This window comes from Pan troglodytes, chromosome 5 (assembly GCF_028858775.2).
Source record: "Pan troglodytes isolate AG18354 chromosome 5, NHGRI_mPanTro3-v2.0_pri, whole genome shotgun sequence".
Classification (NCBI taxonomy): domain Eukaryota; kingdom Metazoa; phylum Chordata; class Mammalia; order Primates; family Hominidae; genus Pan; species Pan troglodytes.
In genome coordinates, this window is record NC_072403.2 from 113892070 (window position 1) to 113919169 (window position 27100).

At 33.8% G+C, this 27100-nt stretch overlaps 1 protein-coding gene across 9 annotated transcripts in view; it reads left to right on the top strand.

The window, feature by feature from the left end:
* Positions 1-27100, top strand: part of GRIK2 (glutamate ionotropic receptor kainate type subunit 2) — a 1183302-nt gene that overhangs the window by 1068452 nt on the left and 87750 nt on the right. The window contains exon 20 of one of the 9 annotated variants that reach the window (XM_054685486.2): positions 3530-3632. Coding sequence (XP_054541461.1) covers positions 3530-3568 — 39 coding nt within the window. The 3' untranslated portion in view covers positions 3569-3632. 9 annotated transcript variants of the gene reach the window in all.

Below are 27100 nucleotides of genomic sequence, written 5' to 3' on the forward strand. Positions count from 1 at the left end.
CCTTTCTGGTTGCTGCTGTCCAAATAGATTCTCAGGAATGTTTATAAGGGATCTACTGGTGTTGAGGCAAGAGCTGAGACTCTTTGGGTAGGATAGAGATCCACAATGTGTGCCCAACTGGTATGGCACCTACTACCTCAGCTTGGGTCTTGAGTGGAGGGATGGTAAAACTGCATGAGCTAGCAGCCTAGTGCTTTGCCCTCAAAATTTGTAAACACAACCCACAGCAGTACTTGGGTTCATGAGGGCAGAGGGGCTCTCTGACATTCCAGAAATCAGCAGTATGACACAGGGGTGAGGGGAGCATAAAGTACCCCCATCTACCTTATCCATGGGACTCCAAGATCTTCAGGGGTCAATCTCTGCCAGACTCTTGCTTCCTTCTTTTTGTGTGCCCCAGCTTCTTCCCATGGGTTCTTTAATAGACTGTGGCACTCTTCCCTCAGTATTCCACTCAGGATGTGATTACTAACTGGTAACTCTGATTCTTCTTTATGAAAACTGGCATTCAATGCCTCTAGTCAGCCATCTTGAAAAAAAAACCTCAACTCTGTTATTAATTTGTAATGTTATTCCATTGTAGCAAGGAACATGCTCTGTGTGCTTTGAATTATTTCAAATGTATTGAGGCTTGTTTCATGGCCTAGAATGTAGTCTACCTTGGAGTACCATGTGTACTTGAGAAGGGTGTATATTTTGCTTTATTTTGGGTGGAGTGTTCCATAAAGGCTTCTTAGTTCTATCTGTCCTATTGTTGTTCAAGTCTTCTATTTCCTAATAGAACTTCTGCTTATTTGTCTTATCCATTATTGAAAGTGAGCTACTGAAGTCCTCAACTCTTTTTGCTAATTCTCCATTTCACATTTTAATTCTGTAATTTTTTGCTTCATATTTTGGGGTTATGTTGTTTGGTGCATATATATTTATAATTGTTCCTTTTTTGATAAATTAAAATTATTAAACTATAACAAAATTGATCTCAATATAACTATAAAATATATTTTTTATATCTAGTGATTGTTTTTGTTTTTCAAACCTACTATTCCTTATATCTGTACAGCCTCTCTGTCTTGTGATTGCCATTTGCCTGACATATCTTTTGCTATCTTTATTTTTAACCTTCCTGTATCTTTGAATATAAACTGGGTTTTCTAGATAAAACAGGCAGTTGAATTTTTTTTTATTTTTAATCCATTGTGATAAACTGCCTTTTGATTTGATTGTACAACAGATTAGAATTTAATGTTATTATTGATATAGTTAAATTTACATCTGCCAATTAATTTTTATCTTTCTAATGTCACTTTTGTCCTCTCTCCTTTACCACTTTTGCATTAAGATAATATTTTCTTGTGTAACATTTTAATTTAATGATTTTTCTCTGTATTTTTTGTTATTTTCTTTGTGGTTGATTTAGAACTTATATATCTTAATTTATAAGAATCTATTTCATATTTATACTTATTTAGGATTTTTTTTTTTTTTTTTTTTTTTTTGAGATGGAGTCTAGCTCTGTCGCCCAGGCTGGAGTGCAGTGGCGCCATCTCAGCTTACTGCAAGCTCTGCTTCCTGGGTTCACGCCATTCTCCTGCCTCAGTCTCCCGAGTAGCTGGGACTACAGGCGTCTGCCACAGCACCCGGCTGATTTTTCTTTTCCTTTCTTTTTTTTCTCTTTTTCTTTCTTTCTTTTTTTTTTTTTTTTCGTATTTTTAGTAGAGATGGGGTTTCACTGTGTTAGCTAGGATGATCTTGATCTCCTGACCTCGTGATCCACCCGCCTCGGCCTCCCAAAGTGCTGGGATTACAGGCGTGAGCCACCGCGCCTGGCCACTTATTTAGATTAATATAGAAACAATCCTAGAAAGCTCTATTTCCTCTTATCCATTTTATGCTCTAATTTTTGTACATATTATATGTATATATGCTCCAAACCCAACCATACATCATTATATATGCTGCAAACCCAACAATACATCATGGAGCTAGCAGTCTCCACTTAATTGAACTTGCCTACATTCTTTTCTAAATAAAGTTAACTCTTTTGGGCAGAACTTCAGAGTTCTCAGTTCTTACTACCTGGCTCTCTTCTTGGGCAAAATATGCACCACTGCTCTGGAGCTAGGAATGGGAAGGAGGGTATGGGTTAAGGTTCAAATTACATAGACGCTTGCTGTTGTTACTGAGATTTGTGTTTCTTGAAAAAAAATACATATAATTTGCTGTATATCTTAGAACAATTTCTGGAGACTTTAAATGTTGATATATAATATATACATAATTATATTTAATTAATGTATAATATATACATACTATATCATTACACATATAACATCATATATAAGATTATAGATACATGATATATAATAAAACAATGCTAACACATATTTTATATGTATAATTAGGTACATGATTTTGTGTATGATATAACATATATGTATATTATTATATTATTTTTATCAATTGTGAATGTTTCACTGGAGAGGAGGTTTGGAAGGTCCTCTGATCCCAGTTAGAAGTGGATTTTCCTTGTGTTTTCAGAGCCTCTAGCTAGTGGGGTTTCAATACCAGACCTGTTAGCAACCCTGTCCTATTGCGAAATGAAGGAGAACTAGACATGGGTGTTTACAGTGTGACTTTTGTGGGATACTACTTTTACCTGCTAGACAGCCTAATGTCTAGTTCTCAAACCTGTGACCAGGGGGTCTCGCACACAGGAAAGGTGTTTATATTGGAAGATGCCCTTGTGGCTCTTGTTTGATCCATGTTCAGTTTATGCCTGCCTAACCATTGCTGCAGCACTGGGATCCTGACTTTGTGTTCTTCCTGGCGTCCCAGGGAAATTCTGGCCTGGGGAAGCTGTAGTTCCTTGTATGTAAGATGCAAATTTGATACACCACCACAGTAAGAAACAAGCTCAAAGACTTTTTACTTATGGATCCTAGGCAGGGAGAACACAATGAGTCAGGAGGACAGTTCTCTGTCTCCAGGTCATGCAAGGCAGAAATGTAGAGTCAGGCATAGAGAGAGAGAGAACATGTGGCAATTAGCAGGATACATAAGGGCATAGGGTGTAGATTACATTAAGTTTGAGGGAAAATACCTGAATAGTTTTTTTAAAGGAAGTAGCCGGAAAATAGATAACCTGGTCTGCTAGGCAGGAGAGATGCATCTAAGCTCTTATCTGGAGCCTCTGGATTGAGGCATTTGGGTGTGGTGTAGAACTGGAAACTGAGTCAAGGGTGACCAAACCCTGCTTCTGCTATAAGAAAGTTAAAAACTTGTATTCAAAATGAACACCAAGGCCACATAAAATTATAAGAATTTACTATACTTCATTATTCATTTTTTGATCTCGGGACACGTGCTTAACTGCTTTGCATCTTAGGTGTCCTCCTGTAAAACTGGATAAAGTACCAGGTGTATAGTGCTGTTTTGCATATTGGCTTAGATAAAATTTGTAAACCTTATTTTTTCAATGCCTGCGCATAAAAGCTATCCAATACAATTTAGTTCCCTGTTTTTCTTTCAGATATCCAAATCTGTCACTCTCATCATGCCATTTCTATAACAAGTCAGAGAGTCTATCTTCAGCTTTATCTGTCATTGTTCTTCCTCATTTTGCAGTTTGTTCCTTGGGTTTGAATAATACCTCTGTAAAATGTTTCACATTAGTCTTAATAAAAAAAGTAATGTTTATTTTTGTAATAATTTATGTAAGATATAGCTCAGTGAAAACATATTCTCCTTGCATGTTATCACACACAATTATTTTTGAATGACACAATAATGTATTGACATTTTATGCTTTTGATTTCACAGTATATTTGCCATTGTTAGTAACAAAGCATCAGTCGTAAATTTGGAGTCTGTGGAATTGGTTAATTTTACCTCATTTGAGTAAATCTCAAATGAGGTAAAGTATAGGAGGTAGGAGGAAGGAAGGAAGGAGAAAGGGAGTATAATAACTAATTGGAGAAAAATATATTTGATAAAATAATCCTTGTCTGTATAAAACACTTTTCAATAATAACTGATATGTTTCCCTAAAGGTAGTTTATCATCTATTATTCTTTTTATAATAATTATGATGTTATGTTGTTTGGATTTCTTTGTAATCCACATTAGATAGCATAGAAACTAGTATATAACCAATAAATATTTAGTGACTGCATGTACTTTGTGTATAACTTTATGTGTCAAATTCTTGATACAAATAAATTAATCTGTAAATTTTCTCCTCATCAGAAAACTGTATTCTTTGTCTACCATCATTTTGCCATTATCAGAATGTATATTTTACATGGCATTCCCAAATTAAAGTTAATTATTCTCCCCTATGAAACAATGTATTTTGTATTTTAACAAATTGTTTAGCTAAGGAAGAAAACAATTTATTTAGGTAATGCAAATATGTCAACAGATAATTGCATTATAGCAGAAGTTTAATATAAAAGACACAAAAGTTTTAGGTGTGTCCTGAGAAGTGATTGATTTCTGTAGGGCAGAAGTAAAGGAGAAATTTTAAAAATATATTATGAACGTAGCGATGCCCAAGTAGATCTTGAGAGTAACAGAATTAATAGAGTTTGACAAGGCTGGAGTTCCTGTAAGAAAATAAGCATATAACTAAATCCACTTTATTCTAATTATTTGTTCAGATCTTAACTTTTATAACAGGATATGTTGAGGACCTGAATGTTCTAGTCATCTGTTTCCCCTGAGCACATAATGCAATCAATGGCCTGTGATAGGTGCTCAAGAAATTGTCAATGCATAAGTGATTCAATGGATAAAGGAAGAGGGACGAATATTTGACAGGCCCATCCCCTCCTCACTTGCTCTGAGCTGTGTCCTGAGATTATGATAGGATATCTTATTAATAAATCCATCAAAACTGAGCAAACTGAGAAAATATTAACAATTTAATGGTTGATTTTTAGCTAAGTCTTATAATCCAAGGCAAATACAATTTCCTCTTTTATACTCTCCAGTACTTGTTATATGTACTCATGTTTTGTAGACAATAAAAATAAACTTAATTTTATGCTTGTAATCAATAATTTATAGTATTTTATTGTGATATTACGTATTCCATGATAAGTAACTCAATGTAATATTAGGCTAAGATTTAAGTTACCTAAAGATCTTGAAAATTTTGTTCAAGCTGACAAACTATAAAACAAAATTATAGTTGAAATAAAAAGATTGAGAGAATTATGATTCAACTTCTTTAAAATATATTTTTATAATATTAAACATTTTTATAGGAATACATTTTTATTTTATTAGTAACCTAGTATGCAAACTTTCAGGAATTCAGATTAAATAGACTTTTCTTGAGGAACCAAACCTAAATCTCATAAAAATTAAATTGCCTACTTGTATATTACTTAACATTGATACTTTATATAAAGTCATATAACTGTTTTTCTTCTTTAAATCATTATTAAACCAGTTGTGATTTGATATTTTATAGAAAATGCTTTTGGGGATTTTTTTAGAGGTTATCACAATTCATGTATTAGAAATTCTTTTAAAATATTCTATGTATTTGGGAATATTCAATTTACATAAGCACTTTTTAAAAATAAATTATAACAGTGATTCTTTAGCTTAAGAGATGCTACAATTTAATGTACTTTTATCCTCTGGAGATAGAAGTGAAGACCTTTCTCAATTTCAAACACAGTTGCATAGTCACAAAGACGACTTATACCTGCAGTCCCATCACTTCAGTCACGGGTCAAAAGTGAACACGAAAACCCAACCGAAAACTTTCTAGTCCAGATATCAGGTGTTTTCCTTCCCAGTGAGCAGGAAACACTTTCTCAACTGATTTGAGATCTACGCAAACAGGTAAACAAACAACAAGCCAACAAACCAGAATCTCACTCATGTTTAACCCAATAGCGAATAGAGTTTCATTATTCATCTCATAGAAATTACCAAGTGGTCAGAACAGAAAACCAGAATCTTAGTCATTGCTGTCACTAATGGGGGATAATTTATGCACCAACAAGATGTAGAAATAAAAATCAAAACAACAACAAACCAACAACCCCTCCCACCCCCCACCATATAAACAGTAGGAGAAATAGGAGGAAAAAAGAACTGGAGAGTCAGGAAAATTAAAGTTCTGTTGATGCTTGAGATTCTCTCTGAGAACTAGAAAAGATGTGACTTCACTCAAAGATCCCTGGATGTGCCCTTCTCCAGTAATACAATTTATTTGGCTCTGTCAAGTGAAACAATAAAATATAATTTTCAAAAGTTAAAAAAAACCATGAATCTTATGCAAATATAAACTGAACACATGATGAAGATTTTATTCAATTATTAATTATGGTTCAAAGGAGAATTTTAAGGACATAAACACATAGGTATACACAATCAGGAATGCTGAAATGCATTTGCTAATAGATGCAAAATTTCTTAAAACACTTTATATGTGATAAAATAAGATGTTTAGGAGTTATATTTCCTACAGAGTTAAAGCAATTTTTTTCTTTACTGAATAAAACAAATTTGCATTGCTATTAACAAGAATAATTTGCATTAGTGTCAGTTTTTTACATGACAACTTCTACTCCTACAAAATTGCTACTAGTCTGGTCAATAGAAGGTCAGTCAAAGGAGCATATCATTATGGAATCAGACAATCCCCGGAGAGTATGCAGGTAATATCCAGCACTCTACAATATGAAACAATCATTTTAATATTTCTAGATCCTCAGTCTCAAGATTTGTTTCCTCACATTGATTTGGCTGAGAACATAAAGATACATACGTTATGTTCGCCTTATCTTCTCACTTTCCTTTCACACTTGCACTTCTTGAACTTGGTAAAAATAAATCACACTTTCATCCACCCATCAAAAATGTGTGTTTTCTGAGGGGACAAAATCTCTGTGGCATACACAAAAATATTAATTAGAAGTATTGATGTTTAAGAAGACTTCTAAAATTAGGATACTGTAAACCTACCCCTTATCTTCATAATAGATGCATTTCCAATATGAATTTATTCATTGTTCATAACACAACAAATACATTTGTCCAATTGTGAGCTAAAAATTGTTCTAATTGTAACTCAATAGAGAAGAATATTTTAAACATTAAAGACTCATGACAATAAATTTTAAGTAATATTTAATTTTAACACTATATAAACATTTTGAATTATAATAAAGTGATTGAATAAAATATTTGCAAGCATAAAATATATTTCCTTAGAATAACATGTTATAGAAGATAGGGAACAACAATATAAAAGAAAATGAACCATATATAATTTATAACTGTTGAAAAGAGGAGTTGGGTTGGGTATTTTTTAAATGCATGATTGTGGGTGGCAAACAGCTATTGTATTAATATTCTACACAGGATGCATTTGAAGAAGAATGTAACACTTTTCCTTAAAATATGAATAGTGAAAGTATGCTAGAAGTTATGTTTATGCATTTTTTAGTTCAATGATAAAATATTTGAATTTGTATAGCTTCAAAATATTTGTTCTATAGCCTGTTTAATTTATGTTATTTCTCAGTGGCTTACTTTTAATTTCATGTTCATTTTTCCCGAAATTTTCACTTGTTATTTTTTAAGAGAAAGGCCTATGAAAATATGAACAATGACCTCAAATAATTGATTTCAACTCATAAAAATAACAAAGAATAAAGGAATAATACTGAGACAATTGCCACTGTTTGACAACTATGATAGAGCGTACGAAAGGATAATTTCCGAACTGATAGTTTTTGTTCACTAATGGAATTATTTTTGTCTTCATAGGATATACTTTTAGTCTTAATGCATAATATTTAATCCATCACATTAATCTTTGTAGGTGAAATGCCAATGACTACATATATAGGATTGTGTGTCTTAGATAAGTCCAAGTAAAACATAAATTGGAGTAATCATAAGGAGCAGCATACGAGTTTGGTCAGCAACTGCTTGGTTTGCAAATTGTATATGAAAGACTTGGAGTTATACTAATGGCTCTAGGCTTAAAACCACCATATTAACCCTCTTGTTTTTACTATCTTCAATTTATTATATGGCTTGGAGAGTGTGTTCTGCATGTGTAGCTCTGTCTCTTTTTCCTATAATGTTCTCAACCATCTCACCTAATTCAATTTTGTCAGCACTTTGTAAAGGCCTGTTAGACCAATCCCACTGAAATCACATGCCTATTTTTATATCTACAGCATTTTATGGCCTTTTTTTTTTTGGTGTTTGAAACCTTATACACAGAGATTTTCCTCAATAAAAATTTGTTGAATTCATTAATAAATTAAAAAATAAACCAATCAATCAAATCTAATGCCAAAGGGCCAGAGTAATGATTTTTTTTTTCTCTAGGATTTTTGGGGCAAAAATGTGGCCATCTCAAGCAGCTTCAACATTTTAATTTAGGGCAAGCAAGCCCCAAAATTTGGGCTTGGCCCAGGATGCTTCTTGTCGTCACCCAGGAAAGAATTTAGGCAGCCAGTGTTATCAGACAACAAATTTTATTGAAGTAGCAGTATACAGCAGCTGTAGAGGTACTGCTCCTTGCAGACCAAGGCAACCCCACAGACAGTGTGCCTAAAGTAGCAGCTCAGAGGCAGTTTGGCTGTCGTATTTATACCCACTTTTTATTATATGAAAATTAAATGGTGGATTATGCAGACATTTCTAGGACAGGGGTGGTAATTTCCAAGTCATCAGGTCATTGTCATGTTCTTTAAAGAAGCAGTAACATCTGAGTGTTGTTCTGGCAAGGGTAAACGACATGGCACACTAGTGGGCATGTCTTATGGAAAGCTACTCATGCCCCATCCCAATATTTATAGATGTTCACATCTGTAAACATTCTTTCTGCAAATACATTCTGCAATTGTATTTAGTTGGTCCTCAATTTCGTCTAATGTCTGAGTCCTATCTCTGCAGTTAAGTCCTGCCTCCTGAGTCAAGTCCCACCTCCTACCTCAATTTGAGTTTAAGTTGAAAAAACAAATTTTGCGGAAGTGAAGGCAAAAAATGAAGGCATATCCAAATGACACAAATGACAATCATTGTCAATTAATCTTCTGTTTTTATAAGGGCAAATATGATTCCAGAAGCTCAGCATTATTTTGGCATAATGGGAACTGTAGGAAAGGCAGATGATCTCCATAGTATTTATCACTGCATTCCTTGCTGTGTATTTCAAATTCTCTTGGAGTTTGTACTTCTAAATTTTAGAAAAAGTTGTGAATTTTGAAATTTTTTCACAAATTGGAAAATATTTGTAGATCAAATTAAACAGAAAGCCAATGAGATATATTCACATCTGTAAACATTCTTTTTTATTTCAAATATATTTTGTTAGCTAAAAAGTACTCCTGTTGTTATATTATTTAGTTTTACAACCATTTTTCTAATTATAACAAAAATGTATCTCTGCAACAGTGATATATGTGTTTATATTAAGAGAAAATAAATGCAATCTTCTTGTAAACATTTTATTTTGAAACACCAGTCTAACATCTGTAAACCAAGGCAGTATTATGTTTCCATATACTTAAGAATAGGTACTCCCAGTGGGAGATGATATGGGATAGAATGGAAAATGTATTATCCATTGGAAAGATTCTGTTATGTGGGCATGTCAAGGTTATTTTCTAAACATTTGTGTCACATCCCTCAAAAATTCTTATTTTTTTCTTTTATTTTTATAATTGCAACTTTTATTTTAGATACAGAGGACACATGCAGATCTGTTACATGGGTATATTTGTGACATTTGTTCAGTGGTAGATACAAATAGTTTTAATTGTAACTGAGGTTTGGGGTATGATCCTGTCACCTAGGTATTGAGAATAGTGACCAATAGGTAGTTTTTCACCCATTACCTGTCTCCATTCCTTTCCCTTCTAGTAGTTCACAGTGTCTATTATTCCCATCTTTATGACCATGTATACTCAAAGTTTAGCTCTCACTCATCAGTGAGAACATACAGTATTTGGCTTTCTGTTCTTGCATTAATTCACCGAGGATTATGGCCTCCAGCTGCATGCATGTTGCTGCAAAGGACATGATTTTGTTCTTTTTATGGCATCATAGTATTCCAAGGTATGTATGCACCATATTTTCTTTATCCGTTCCACCGTTGATTGGCATCTGTGTTGATTCTATGTCTTTGCTATTGTGAACAGCACTGTGATGAATGTATGAATGCATGTGTCTTTTTGGTAGAATGACTTATTTTCTTTTGGACATATACCCAATAATGGGATTGCTGGGTTGAAAGGTAGCTCTGTTTTTAAGTTTTTTGAGTAATCTCCAAATGGCTTTCCACAGTGGCTGAAATATTAATAATTTACATTCTCACGAACAGTGTATAAGCATTCCTATTTCTCCCGAGCCTCACCAGCATCGTTGTTTTTTGTCTGTTTAATAATCACCGTTCTGATGGGTGTGAGATGGTATCTTATTGTGGTTTTGATTTACATTTCTCTGATGACTAGTGGTGATGAACATTTTTTCATATTCATTGTCTGTGTGTATGTTTTCTTTTGAGAAGTATCGGTTCATGTCCTTTGCCCACTTTTTAATGGAATCATTTGTTTATTGCTTGTTGATTTATTTTAGTTCCTTATGGATTCTGGATTTTAGACCTTTGTTGGATGCAGTTTGTGAATGTTTTCTTCTATTCTGTAGGTTGTCTGTTTACTCTGTCGATAGTTTCTTTAATTTGGTCCTACTTTTATTGCAATTGCTTTTGGGGACTTGGCCAAAAATTATTTGCCAAGGTCAATGTCAAGAAGAGTATTTCCTAGGTTTGTAGTCGAAGGTCTTATATTTAAATCTTTAATTAATCTTGGGTTGATTTTTATATATGGTGAAAGGTAGGAGTACGGTTTTATTCTTCTGCACATGGCTAGCCAGTTATCCCTGCACCATTTCTTGAATAGAGAGTCCCTTTCCCATGGCTTGTTTTTGTCAGCTTTGTTGAAGATCAGATGGTTTTAGGTGTGTGGTTTTATTTATGGGTTCTTTATTCTGTTCCATTGATCTATGTGTCTATTTTTATATCAGTACCATGCTGTTTTGATTATTGCAGCCTTATAGTTTAGTTTGAAGCCAGGTAGTGTGATGCCTCAAGCTTTGTTCTTTTTGCTTATGATCACTTTTGCTCTCTGGGCTCCAAAATCTAATACACTTTTCTATGTCTAGTAGGGACTAACTCTCTGCCCAGAGTTTAATCATGAAACTAGTGGGCCAGTGTTACTAATAGAAATATGACCTATCTCTCAGACATCATAGGGCATAAAAACTTCAGCGGCTGAAAAATCATCTGAAAGACTTTTTAAAAATGTACAATCTGAGACATTTTTTCTGACTTACTGTATCAAAAACTCTAGAGTTGGATCTAGAATTCACTATTTTTAGCAAGCACTTGAAGTAATGTTTCTAAACACTAAAATTTCAAAGCAATAACTCCTCAATAAATGACACCACTTTTACATACATTTATGACTATAGTTGTAAGTATGCATAATAAACATTCAATCTCAATAATATCCAAAAATGCAAGAACATAAAGATCTTCTACAATGAAAGACACATTAAAACTTATAATGCAAGACATAGAAAGATTCTCACTACCATAACCTTTCAGGAGAAAGTTTTTTGCTGTCTTTTCCTCAGAAATTTAGAATCACTATGATATTTTGAAATCTTTATGAACCTCAAGATGTTTACTTTTAGATCTTGTTTTAGACATACTACCAATTATAAGCTTGTTTATATTAAATGATAATTTTAAAGGATCAGGAATGTGATAATATTGTCAAGTATTGGGGGGAAATTGCCCTAAATAGCATTATAAATAAATCATCCAATCATCAGTGTTACTCAAAGTTCATTCTTTGGAACCCTATTACCTTCAGATACAGTATGAACTAAAAGCATTATTGTTATCAAATAGGTGTGAGAAATGATGCATTGTATAGCACATCTGATTGCAGTGAATCACAATACACAATAACATATCTAAGGCTCTGGAGAGGTCTTACAAGTGCTCAACCTTCCCAATACAGTTTAGCCCAACTAATACATAGTAATATATCGAGAAGAAATATACATTTGGATATACAAATTTATATGACTCGTACAATTGGTCCCTTTAAATTGGCAATCAACATATACTTTATTAAATTATACTACTTCCAAATTCTGAAAGTTATTTTTAATAATAGAGTCTCTACTATACAAATTTAACTAGTTGTGTCTAGGAAAATTTAGCCAACTTGTCTTTTTGTAAATAATTGTGAATAAAAATTCATTTTATAAAATGTAAATAATACCAATGAGTATTATAAAGTACCAAACAAAAAAAAGACATGCAAAATCTTTTATACTTTATTTTAAAATAATTTTTGAGTACGTACTATGTCTGCCAGAAAATGTGCAAGATTCTATGGAAATTGATCAACAGTAGATATACGTCCTGCCCTCCTTGAGGTTATGATATCATAGAGAAGATAAATGTTAAGATACTATTAGGCATATGTTGAATGCTAGCTAAAAAAGTGGCAGGTGCTATAGAAACTGCATTAGTCAAAGTTCTACAGAAAAAGAGAACATACACACACATAAAGAAATTTAATTTAAAGAATTGGCTCACACAATTATAGGGACTTCGGAAAGTCTCAATCTGTAAGCAAGCCAGCAGGCTGGCAACTCCGGCAGGGGAATGCTACAATATTGAGGAAGAATTTCTTTTCTGAGAAATCTTAGGTTTTGCTCTCAGTGCCTTTCAACTGATTGGTCGAAGCTCATCCATATCATCAAGGACAATCTCCTTTACTTAAAGTCAGTTGACTGTAGATGTTAGCCACACATACAAAATAGCTTCAAGCATCACCTAGATTTGTGTTTGATTAAATAGCTGGGTACTAACCTAGCCAGACTGATACATGAAACTAACCATCACAGCAATATATAAGGGGGCATATATAAAACAGTTAATCAATCAAACTGGGAAGCTCAAGATAGGTTTTATTTAAAAATCAAATTGAATTTAACTGAGACTTGAAACAAAAATAGAGTTAGGTAAAAATTAAGGGTAAATTATAGGGTAAGGTAGGATCAAGAAGAAACAAAATCTTATATAGAAATAGTCAAACATGAAAAGAATAGTGCTGATTATTTTGTTTCTTTCTTTTATATAGGAAGCACAAAAAAAGGAAGGAGTCAAGGATGATTTTTTGGTTCCACAGAGTGAGTTATAGAACCACAAAAAGAAAAATAGTAGAGAAAAATCGTAGTTTCAGTTTGGGGTCTGTTAACTTTGAAATGCCTATGAGCCCTCCACACAGAGATATCTAGTAAGAATATAAGAATATGGGCCTAGAGAGATTAGGTTTGGTGTTGTTAACTCAAGAAATCTAAATCTTGGGAATAGATGAAATCACCTGGGGAAGTGTAGGGTGAAGAGACAGGTATTTAGTCAGTGACCTGTGGCACTTAATTCACCAAGATTTAATAGGAAAATAACCCAAAAAAGGAGATTGAGAGAGCAGCCAAATACATAGGTAATGTGGAGTGCAATATCAGGGAAACCAAGAAAAAGGCTTGTTGTAAGAAAAGAGTTGTGATCAAGAATGTTACGTCCTGCTGAGATGTCAAGCAAGACAAGGATAAAGAGGAATCCATTGGACTTTCTGACATGAAATTCATTGCAGAAGCCCAATTTGAGGTAAGTGAGGAAAAACTAGACTTGAAATAGAAACAGCATGTGTGAAAATAAGAGTGGAAAAAGTGGAAAAGGCCTAAGAGTGGAAAAAGACCGAGTGTGCCAAAAATGAAGGTCAAGGTGGGCAGGTGGAGTCAGGTAGTTTTTAGGCCATTTATTTGTAAACAGTTATTTTATCTATGTGTCTGTCTGTCTGTCTGTCTATCTATCTATCTATCTATCTATCTATCTATCTATCCCTCCATCCATCCATCCATTCAACTGTCATCTATTTAATCTATTTTTCTTTGGGGTTAAATTATGAAAGAGCAAGGAGAGAAGAGATTTAAAAACTATAAAGACAGGGAATAATTGATAACATAACATCCCTGAGAAAATTGAAGAGGATGATATACAAAAACAAAATCATTTAGTTTTGGATGGAGGGTAGGGGTAGAGGAGTCTGTCATTGTATTGGAAGGAGAGGAGGAAAAAGAGGTCAAAGTGAAGGGAAAGGTAGCAAGATCCGACATTTCAGGAAAATGGAAAGTGTTTAAAGATCTACAGTGAGAAATTGGAGATGAGCTCATTGGGTAACAGTAAACATAGGGCAATTTTGAACACTCAGTGGAAATTGGAGACCACTGAAGAAATTTATCTTCTGTTATGTAATATATTTTTCTCAGTGGAATTGAGTAGCTTAAATATACTCATGGAATAAATGGCTATGTTTTTTCTAGATTGTTTAGATGAGTGTGACAACAGGATAACAAAGCTGAGGAATTTAGGCTACTGGAAAAAAAAGGCAGTTTAAAAGTGTTCTGTGCATCTTGGTGTGGTGGCTCATGCCTGTAAACCCAGCACTTTGTGGGGCTGAGGAGAGAAGATCACTTGAACCCAGCAGTTCGAGACCAGCTGGGCAACACGGAGAAATCGTGTCTCTATAAAAATATTAGCCAGGCATGGTAACACACTTGCATTCCCAGCTATTTGGGAGGCTGAGGCAGGATGATTGATTGAGCCCAGGAGTTTGAGGCTGCAGTGAGCTATGATCATGCCACCACTGCACTCCAACCTAGGTGACAAAGAGACACCCTGTTTCTTAAAAGAAAAAAAATGGTCTGTGGAATATGGATTTAGAATAGAGGTAAGTGACATTAGAAAATAGAGGAGGCATAGGGAAGAGAAAAAAGTCTGGTGGACAGAAATTTCATTGTTTGAAAAAAAAAAAAAACAACTGTAGTGGGATAAACCAAATAGATAAGCAAGAGGACAGAATTTGTAGTTGTGCAGTAGAATGACTTACTGAAGAGTGGGGGAATAGTGGAATAGTGGAATAGTGGAGGAAAATTTTGCAGAAGACAAAGAAGTTAAGCCTTTAACTAGCTGTCCATGTGTACATGTAATTGTCATGGTATCAAATAAAAAATTGGAGTGGAAAACATGATGACACAGGTACTAATGACTTAAATGAGTGAGGAAGTAACCAGGCAAGTAGGCAGTGACAGTAATGAAGTGACAAAGGAATTTATAAAGCCATATGGTGTGAACTAAATAGGAGAGGGATTTATTATTTTTTTTTACAAGAGAGGGTATAATAGGAAATAAATAGAATGTAGCGTATACCTATTTATTAGTGGCTATGTTATGTGATGTGATGTTATGTTATGTTATGTTATGTTATGTTATGTTATGTTATGTTATGTTATATTATGAGTTTGAGTCTTCTGTGAACCAGATGCCAAGATGGAATTAGAGGTGCCAAGATTTATTGGGAACTATCTATGGGGGATAAAGAAGAAGGGGAGGAAGCAGAAGTAGGCAAAGAATGCCTTCAGACAGCAATTCAGCCCTGACATGTGTGAAAGGAGATAAGGAAGGAAGGGATATTTGGTAGGAAACTCATGACTACGTGGGCATTCTGCAAAATCCTCAGCCAGACCAATGTGGAGTCCCCAGGCAAATGTTTCTCCTTGGAAAAATCCCACATCAGGCAGGCATGGCCCAGATTTGTAGGCCTCACCATATTTAGTCATTGGCTGTGAGCAGAGCATAGGATGTGTGGCTTTGGAGTAAAAGCCATTGTGGACCCCAAGGTGCTGGAGGCTGTCGGCCAACTCTGCTTCCACGGAGGATTTTCTGGAAGGGAGATTTTAGTGGAAGACTTCTAAAACCTGCGTGCTTCATCTTCTCAGGCATCCCACCTCTTCCACACAATCCTCTAAGCCTTTTTTCACCGCACTTATTTTATTTGGTTTGTTTTGCTTTCTTTCCTAGAAATACTCTATTTAGAAAATGACACCTACTAAATAAAGCTCCTCGAGAAACTTTCCTGGAGGTGGACTATATGACAAACATACTTGAAATGGACTGAACAAAGTTATTCTTGTGAGTTAGATGCAGCAATCCGTATGCTTACTTGTAGAAGAAAAAAAGTGGTTTAAATTATAATCTGGATGTAAAAAATCTTAAAATCATGATGGTTACATTCCTGCCTGATAGGAGGTTTTTTTCTGAGCCCCACATATTTCTATAGTCAGAGACTAAGTCCATAAGCCTAGCTTCCAGGTGGCTTCTGATCTTCATGCAGAGTATGGCTTGGATATCAGTGTGTTATGGATCAAATTTGATGGGTTAAAAGTCTGTATATCACAGGTGTTTCAAGATTAAAGGCAGGGGAGTGGTCTCTTCATCAGGGAACTGACAGTTGTTATATGCACTTAATTATACATTTCTATATGTAATTATAAAGAGTTTTAAGAATAGTATATGCACATCTCTGCCGTGGATGATCTGGAACTTTAAAAATGGCATTTGTTATGAAATGACTAAATATAGTAATATAATTGCTATTGAGTTGTCCTTTTCTTGACTGTCAGGCAGTAACCTCATCATATCATTTAATTCTGAGTGGCAGCTGTTTGGTACTATTCATCTTACTTTTTTCTCCTTGAACATTACTCACTTTGTAATCATTGTATCTTTAATATCTTGTGTCATACATTTGAAGCAATCTGGCAGTTTCTGACAGAAAGAAGTTAGAATATAAAAGCCAACTTCCCTGTATTTTTTTCTGGTAGAATTGCTGATATACCTACAACCATAGAAATATTATGAAAAAGTAGTTGAATTAAACAATGTCAGTGGGTTATAAATAATAATTGGCTCACTTTTATAAAAGCTATGTATATAATATTTAGAATTATTTGCTAATGATCAGTTTTCTATTCAATAGAAAAGCTGTATTTATTTACTAACAATAAATAAATGACAATTATTTTTCAGCATAAGCTGCTGTCTTTAAATCTCCCCTCTCCCCCAGTTTCTAATACTACTTAATGGCAGACAAATGGATATATTTCTCAACTGCTATTTTATTCCTATCTCCATATGTTATCCTAATCATGAGCCACAATACCCCACTTTCCATGGTCAGTTTTGGATAACATATCTTATTTTCAACCAATTAGTATATCCAGTTATCATATAAACAGTTTTTTGCATGGTAAAAAACAAACAGGAACAAGCCAGTTTTATGCTCCCAAATTCAGTTAATATGATAGCAAACAAAGGGTAAGAGAAAGCAAGAAAGTTTTAGGACTGAAAGATTGTTGGAAAAATAGGAAGTAGTAGTCAGAGAGTGGACTACAGGAAACTATTATGGAAGAGTTGCAGTTTTTAGTAATGGCAATGCTCAGGTTGTGACCTGATAACATGAGATTCTAAAGCATGTTAGAGTTTAGAGATGAACAGAGGAAAATGGTGTGAAAAGGGCAATGATAGAAAAAGAGAGTCAATATCCCATGATATTGAAACAAATAGCTACCGCTGCAAAGGATGGTGGAGTAAGCACCACCTTCAGGACTTATCTGTCAAAGGTGGAAGGTGAATAGAATGTTCACAGAAGAGATTGAGCATGAAAGGACATTTGCTGAATGCCAGAGAGCACCCTGGAAAACTTGTGAGTGTTGGAGTATAAGCAGAGGTGGGTAAGAAGAAATGGCTCCCTCTTAATCCCTCTTGATGGTGGTGAGGTTGTCCAGGGTTCACTTTGGATTGCTGTGGGAGGAATATGCAAGAGCTCTAACTTGGTAGGTAAAGTCTATTGGTGAAGCTAGTTCTTCTAGCATGCACACCCCCTTCACCTTGGTGATAGAGGGACACGAAAAAGTGTAATTTGTCTAAGTTAGACATTTTCTATATGTTAAGCCCATAAATATTTTACCTTCTCTTTATTCACCATCAAATATTCATTGAGTTGCTGCTCAGCATCAGGTGCAGCAGCAAGCGCTTAGTCTCTGTCCTCCTGCTGCAGCAGAGAGTACGGTATGGGAAAGAGACAGAGCCAGTTATTTCATAAGCAAGAACCAATTAAAGCTGTGGCGATTTCTGTGGTGGAGAAGTGCATTTGGCAGGAAAGTATGTAACTGGAGGCATAGATTTGCTTCAGTCGTCAGAGGGGCTTCTTTGAAGGAGTGACATTTAACATTTTTTCGAAAGGATGCTGGTGAGCGGGTGAGGAAACATGTCAGACAGAAGGAAATGAATGGATAAGGATCTGAGGCCTGCATTCTACATAGTGCTCTTCCACTCCCCGTTATATCCCATACCCTCCCAAAACACAGAGCTTCTGAGGCTGTTCAAAGAGCAAATACTTTTGGAAACCTTTAAAGATAATTTGAAAAGTACAAATGATTCTTTCCAGTGGGATGAAGGAAGAATGTTTTACCATTTTACTTATCCAACTGCTTTTCTTGAGTCTGAGAGAAGAGGGAGAGCTCTTTTTTGAGGGAAGTAATATTTTAGAGATCTATCAGTAGAATTGGAGTTTCTTAGATTTATAAAGTATTTTTTGTTAGTGTCAGAAGAATTTGAAAAGCAGGGGAGGAATATAAGAGCAGTATTATGGCTAACTTAAGACTTTTTACAACCTTTGCTCTTATCTCTATAATAAATTGTACAACCAACAATCTTTAAACTATTAGTAAGTCAGTAGTATTTCCTATTTCATTAGTATATGCTACCAAACTATGCACATTTCTTTGGTCAGAACTTTTTAAGGATATGATGTGTATACTTGTATAATATTAATATTAATATTGTATAATATGCCTCATTTGGATTTCTAAATATCTAATAAGATCTTTTCAAGTTTCTAATACAGCTTAATCATGGTTTTATGAAACAGTTATAATGCCACGTGGAGTCATTTAAAAGATTTGTGTTAGTTATAAGAAAATAAACAGAGCATATAGTAAATAATAAAAATTACAGTTCTTAAAAGTATAAGCACTGAAGTAACAAATTAACCATTACCCTCCCATTTTTTCCTTTTTTTTTTTTTTTTTTTTTTTTTTTTTTAGAACAGGCAACTTAGATTAGTTTCTGATCAGTCAACTATCTTTTTCTATCTTTTTGTTTTCTTGGATCCCTACTTGGGGAGCTTTTTATAAGGCTTATTCCCAGGCAACAGAATTCCACTTAATCTGTTATGTGAAACAGTGATCCAAGTTCCATTTTGCCACCTTGCCTGGAACACATGTGTTCCATTAACCACATTAGCTGAATTCCCAGCCATGCCTGCCCAGAAGCAGACCCAAGCAGGTTGATGACATCATCCCACTCACTCCTTCTATTTTGTTTCAAGTTTATAAATATATTTATCTTTTTTGGGCATGAAGGACTTAAATTTTTCTCTTTGTATAATACTATTTTAACAAAAATATTCTGATATGCTTCTTAGTTTATGAATTGATCTAAATGAAATCAATCATGATATAAGGCAGTTTTACATTTTAGATGCCTGGGATAAACCAGCTGAGATCCTTCACTTGGAGGTACAGGGATGTGGCAATTTAAAAGGTAATACAGTGCATTGATTGTATCATCTTCATCATTCAGCCCAAAGATCAACTGAGCATCCTCACTATCCAGAGTCTACTAAACACTAATAGTCAAGTTAAAGAGATAAATTATCTTTTAATTCAAAGATTTTACAATTTAGTAAAGGTTTCAGCTATGTAATACAGTGGTATTAGGAAAAAAGAAAGTTAGTACAACGATGACGCACTTTTTCTAGGAATTCAAAAAATGATGGTTAAATACAAAATGGGAAATCAAGAAAGGAGGGAGATGGGGACAGAATTACAGAGCATCTATTATTTGAACAAAGCCTTGCATGAGAGAAAAGTTTTTAAGGGAAGAAAAAATGGAAAAGAAAGTGCTTTCTCTTCCTCTGAGATAAAATGGGCAAAGGAGAAGAAAGTGGAGGTAAAAAAAAAAAGTATATTTCAAGTTGAAGATGAGAAATCTTCATCTTGGATGGCCTTGATTTTCTTAGTTGAGCAAATGAAAGATAGAAGTGCATGGTTAGGCAAAATGAGAAAGAAAATCAAAGGTAGAATAATTAGATGGATGCATAGCTGGTTAGATAGATGGGAGGAAAAATATAGAAAATATAAAAAACAAACACTTTTTGAATAATTAGTCCCTGCCAGGCACTATATTTTCACATTCGCTATTTCAAGCCAAATATGAAGAACACAGTGATACTAGAATCTTACAATTTGTGGTGGAGCTAGGGAAATCCACTTATATCAATTTGTCATCAAACTTCAGCAAATAGAATTGGTGGGTGGTCTTTTTAATCCTTAACTTTTGTGGCTGCAGATATCTTGAGTATAGTCTTTTCCTTTTAGAAGGCAAATACTGTAATTTTCATGTCTGTCTCCCATGTCTTTCTCTAATTACTTCATTACCTGAATGGTCTCTTCAGAAATATAATTTTCTGGTAAAAATAAAATTATATGGAGTTAAGTGACAACTCTGTGCTTTTTATATATGCAGCCACTCTATCATGCAGATATGGTAGTTAAGTTGCTCAGTTTTAATTTGGGGCAATAGACTGAGCAGCCATTTAAGAAGCTGAAGAGTAGCTTCTCTTTTTCGGTTTTGTGTGAATCGTGGGTGTAATTTAAAAGGCAAAAATGGAGAAAGCCTTTCTGGTCCTGGATAGTGAAGCTTACAGGAATAAGAAGAGAAAAATTGAATTTAAAAACAACAACAACAAAACATCTGTTTCCTCAGAATTAGCTGCTACTACCCCCTTCTTCTTTTTTTTTTTTTAATGTGTACGAGAATCCAGAATTTCTTCAGTGCCACAACTGAAACAAAAGGTGTCTGGATTAGACATAAGTGTAGACTACAGCAAAATGCTTCAAAAGATCCAAGTGGCACCACTTACATAAGCCCTCAGGTACCCATTACCTTACAGGTTGAATGGCTTCTCATTGCAGCATGTAAGAACTTAGAGACAGCATGGGAGCCAAACATGGTTTGGCTCCTCTCTTTACTTCCACAAAGGTAAATCAGCTTCTTTCTATACTCTGATTCTATATTTGGAAAAAGGAGGAACAGGGAAGTTCCCTTAGAGGGGAAAAACATGCCTAAAAGATGGAATCCATATATTCATTTTTCCTAATTTTCACCTGCTATGAATGAAGTAATGTCTTTATTTTAGCAAAATTATCCATTTGGACAATAAATGGCCACCTTATTATCAATGAGCTTGAACTTTCAATTGATTTAATATGTACAGTAAACTGACAGTTTTAAATTGGAAGATAATAAACTTGGCAAGTCTACTCAGCAATTTGCCTTTGGTTGGTTTTCTATCCCTACTCCCAAATTCCCTACACATGCCCCATTTTCATTGGAAATAAAAATTTCCAGAGCAAAATGAAGTTAGTTAGAGAAAATGATGGTTGTTTTTGCATGTTAGTTTAAGCATTTAATCTTAATTCTGCCATACCAATCTTGAGTAGACAGGTCTGTGTGTAATACAAGCGGAGTATTGCCACAATGTCTCTAATCACCGGTTTTTTATTCACATTGGTGAATGTCATCAACTTTTAGATCATCCACCAAAAATCCTTAGTGTAACTGCAAACCTAGAGTTTTTCTCTATTTTACAAACACACTAATACATGTCCTCATGTTTTATTGAATTTCTAATGTTAAATGACCCATTGGCATATATTATTATCTGGGATAGAAAATATATAACTCAATGATAAAAATATTTTTTAATGGCAGATTTACTTGGTATTCCTCTTACATTTCATACAAGGTATGCACAAAACAGAAATTTTAACTTTTCTCACCTGAAATATCTATAATTTCTTATCAATCTCAAAGAAAATACATTATGTTTGAATAGGGTTGTCCTAGGAATGTACAGAAACCATGTATTTCTAATCCCTTAAACTAGGTTTGTTGACTTTTTGGAAACCTTAGACTTCCAATACTTAAAATTCATACACTGGTCTTTACTTTTAGAAAAAAAATTTGAGAATCACCATATATATATTTTTGAAAATTTTGGAAATATGTTTGCTTATAGCAAGGTAGGAAAATAGATTGCTTATAGCATAAACATCGTTGCCATTTATTTTGAAGAAAAAAAGCAAATTAAGTAATTTCACAGACAGAACAAAGCCAGGCTTTCAAAAAAACTTATGTGCTGTACATATACTACAGCTACATGAAAGTAACTTGTAATAAGTTTTAATATTCACATGTCAAATGGATAAAATAATTAAAAATTCTCAAAATATTAAATTATTAATTTATGAATTACCTTATAAGTGCTTATTTAATGGGAAAAGACCAGCACTTTGAACCTAGAGCTTTGGCCCATGTTCAATTTAAATGATAACCTGTGATTCTAAACTAGAGGGTTTAACATCCCCAGTAGAAAGGTCAATGGGAAATGTAGGAAATGAGATTTTTTTTCAGTCACCCTAAGGAATTCTTAACTACCTTGCTTGGGTATAAGATAAGTGTCTGACAAGGAAAGAATTGTCCCCTCAAAAAATCCATCTTTATTAGCATCCCCGTTGACTGGAACTTAATTAAATTTATTTATACTTGCTGGACACAACTGAACATCTAAGATTCCTTCCAGCTCTGAAATACTCCTCAACAGTTACTTAGGAAGAATTAAACTGATGCAGTTACTCTAGTAGAATCAGATATACTTGTGGTTTATATGTGCAGGAATACACAGTAAAACACACACACACACACACACACACACACACACACACACCCTTCAACTTTAACAGCATCTTTTCTGTAAAGGAAGTCAGTAAAAGGCTGCTCTATTTCAGAATCAATCCAAAGAGAGTTATGCAAGTAAAAATGGTCTTTTCATAACATTTTTTCAGGAAGATGATCCCTATATCAGACCCCAATAATGAAATTAAACTACATTTTAGTACAGCAATTACAAAACATCTTTTTTCTTTATAGAAGCCATGCATGCTTTTTAAAATAAAATAGTAATACATAGATAGCCAATATATACAGTGAATGTAAGTTGAGTTCTTCAATGCCCCATGATCTGCTCCTTCTTCACATCTTATCTTCCTCTCTGGTGGAACCCCAGAGACTTCTTTGTTAAACCCAAGGCTTCACATAACACAGTGGAAAACTTATTGCTATAAATTAGACATAACTAACCTCGGTTAATAGAGAATAAGCAATTGAAGTAGACTGTGCCAGTCCTGGACAATCAGTAGTGGTAGAATTGAAGTAAATTTAAAACTTCATACCATTCCCTCAAGGATTAAAATTCAATGAAAAAAAAGTAGGCCAAAGAAAACACTTCTATAAATTATATTTTGTCCTTGAGGGGTATTTTTGTATTGTATTCTAGGCTACATGCTGTTACATCATTAAAGGAAACTTTGTTTCTTCTTTCTAACTAGAACATTTATCCCAGAAGCCAGCAAGCACCTCAATATTAGGTCTTATAATATGATAAAGTTTCACCTCCTTTTATCAATGTAGAGAAGTAGTTTCTTATCTTCCCTGGTGACATTCTGGCTTTTGGCATCCTTCTTGAATATAGGGTATAAAGTCTCCTTTTGATTTGAAGAACTTGTGCCTTCTGATATATCCCTGCAAGTTTGGGACCATATTTGGTATGCATTGTGTGTAAGCTTTGCTTAGTGAAGCACAGTTTGTCCATAAACTAGGCTCATCCTTACCAGACAAACTCTGGGATTATAAATACACATAATACTCTTAGCCCTTAGTAATAGAGGTCAAAAGATAATCACTGGGTGGGATAAAATGTGAAGGTATAATCCAGAATAGTCTTAAAAGAAGGTTCTTAGAATAGTTGCAGATAATATACATTGTAGTAGAAGGGTGTGGAAAATAAAATTAAGAAAGAAAGTAATAATAAAATAGAGAAAATGGTGAATGGAAGTCAATGATAAGGTAAACATATCTGGAAATTAATTCATGTCAAATTTTGTGTATATATAATATTTTCCCCTCATTACAAAATTATGCCATATACCTTTCTAAAAAGAGAAAATAATATAGTGTAATGTATTGTAAAACTCATTGCATATTTTGTCCTGATGCTATTAAAAAAGTATTTCCCATCTAAAGTTTATGCCACATGCATTTTATACTATGAGAAACTGCATTTGAATATAAATTTATGCACTTTTATCTCAATGTCTGGATTTCAACCTCTTGCAAATTAGCAATTAAATTGAACTAGATGCACTCATGATGTGATTTAAATGCCATTTGACTCTTTCAGAGCACTCATAAATATGATTTTATTTTCATGGATTATAATGATAAATCCCCCAAATGTAGACTTATTTTTTATTTCTTCAAGTAACAAAGGAATATAGAATTTAGAATTATGAATAATGGAGATTTATTCTTAAAGTATTCTTTTAATTTTACATTCATTATATTTTGTGTGAGAGAGTTATACTTCACACTCAGAAAAAGTGATATAGCTACTAGTTAATGTGGTAGTGTGATTTTACTAGTTACTTTACCTGAGCTAGCCAAACATTACTCAGTTTTCATATTTTCTTCTGCATAGTTTGAACGTGACAGCTCTCTTTTTTAATTGCATTAGCTCTGACAGTCATAAGGAGATGAAAGCATTTTAAATGATACCATAATGAAAAATACAGAGGTTTGTTTGCTTTTTCTATTAGGTATGGTTGAGCATAAAAACTCATATTTTCAGTTTTGTTTTGATGCATTGGTACTTCACTTCCTTGCATGAACTGACGGAACTGTGGAAGAATATTATGTCTACACCTGATTATGATTATCGCACCAGACAATTAGTAAAGCTTCATTCTATTACAGTTCATGCCTGAAACAGTCCCCAGCACTCACTGGTTGACTAAGTGAACCTTTCAAAAACAGAAGTTCATTACAAAGATGAAAAACATTTAAAAGCTAATCTTAGTTTTAAAACTGGCCGGGGACTGTGGGTCATGTCTGTAATCCCACTACTTTGAGAGGCAAAGCCAGGAGGATTGCTTGAGGCTAGGTGTTCAAGATCAGCCTTGACAAAACAGTGAGACCCCAGCTATATTAAAAACTAAAATAAAATTAGCTGAGTCTGGTGGCACGCAACTGTAGACTTAGCTACTTAGGAGGCTAAGGCAGGAGGATTGCTTGGGCCCAGGAGTTCAAATTTGCAATGAGCTATGATCATATGATCCAGCCACGGCACTTCAGCCTGGGTGACAGAGAAAGGCATTGTCTCTGAAATAAATAAATAAAAATAAAAAAGAACCTTAGTCTACATATCCCTACAAGAGATGAATATTATCATTCCCTTTATACTAATTTTTGGGAACAATTTTTTGTGTGGAAGGCATTGGTGAAAAAACACTTGTGGCTACATTTTACATTGGTTCTTTAGAATCATAGCAAATAAATTCTAATAGTATGCAAACAAAATGAAAACAAAGAAGTAGTAATCCGTTATTAATCGCATAGTTTTGCTTTAGTAATTTCTATCATGTTTTATTTGCAAGCATAATGCAGTTATATCTTTGATCATTTTTAATAGTAAGTTTGCTTTCTGTAAAAGTAATGAAAATTTAACTGCCTTTTCAATTCTTATTAGGTGTGTGGTATTTAATTTAAACATATAGGATTAATTAATATATGCTAAGCCTATTAATGACATCCTATTAAACACTATTAACTTCCTGTATTACAATTAATTAGATGTATACTAATTATTAAGACAATAATATATAAGTATGTATAGTTATATTTAATTATATTAATCAATTTATGGACATTTAAATTTATGAATGTATATTTTAATATCTTCATTTTTTAAACTAGTAATTATAGATTTGTAACATTTGTAATATGTATAGGTAATCAACATAAATACAATTTCTATAACTTTTTTCTGTTTCTAACAGATTTAATTTTTTTCATTTGATTTACATTCATTTTTCTGAAATAGTAGCATTAATTTCTCTTTTTTCCTGAGCTTAGACTCCTCAATACCCCTGTTTATAGATTCCAAGTCCATAACGTGTTACCTTGGAAACTATTTAAAGAGCATCGTCTCTTTACTATTTGTTTTTATCGGATCATAAAACTGCCTTTTTTCTCCTTCAGCTACTGCTTCAAATAACTCAGTACTGTGAGAACTGATAAGCTCAGGGCTTATGCCAGTATTATAGTATGTGTGTGTGTGTGTGTGTGTGTGCACATGCAAGAGCATTCTCATGAGTATGTGTAGATATATGTGTGTTTATGTTTTGTGAATGACTACTAAAAATTAATCATTATGTCTTATACATTTCCTCACACCATTATGATTTTGGGGGACTACATGTGTGTTGAAAAACTGGTTTTTGAAATGACTTCTTGTATGAATAGTCTAATATCTGAATCTGTAGTTTGTAGTATTTTACCAGTACAAGATATATAGCATTGTAATACTTTATCTCAGGCAGTCTGAGGTTATTTTTAGCTCTAATTTTCTCTATAAAAGGCAGCACAATACAGTGACAAAGAATATTAGCTCTGGGGCTGCACTGCCTAAATTGAATTCTGGTTCACCACATACTAGTTGTTTGACCTTGGACAAGCTACTTAATGCTCTGTGACTTATCTGTAAAATGGGGTTAATAAAAGTGCTTGCCTCATAGGCTTATCAGTCAATTCTTGTAAGTACCTAGAATACGTGGTTAATGGATGCCAGGGGTCTAACCAACTGGCTTGAAAAAGATTGATCTCAAACTTTAATTAATGCCTGTGGATATACACTGCTGATGATCTAAAGAGAAATTTAATTTACATCAATAAATTCACAGTCTGGGTGTTAACTGTGAATAAAATCAAATAGTTAACTGCATAAATACTATAGATTTCAAGATTTATTTTTCAGTCCAAATTTTGAAGTCAAAGTATAATGAATTTATACCAGACCCTCAGGAGGTTATTAGCATAGTGTCTGGCATATGATAAAGTCTCAATAAAGAGTGAAATTAATAATCATTGTGTGATTGAGACTCACTAGCATTAGTAATT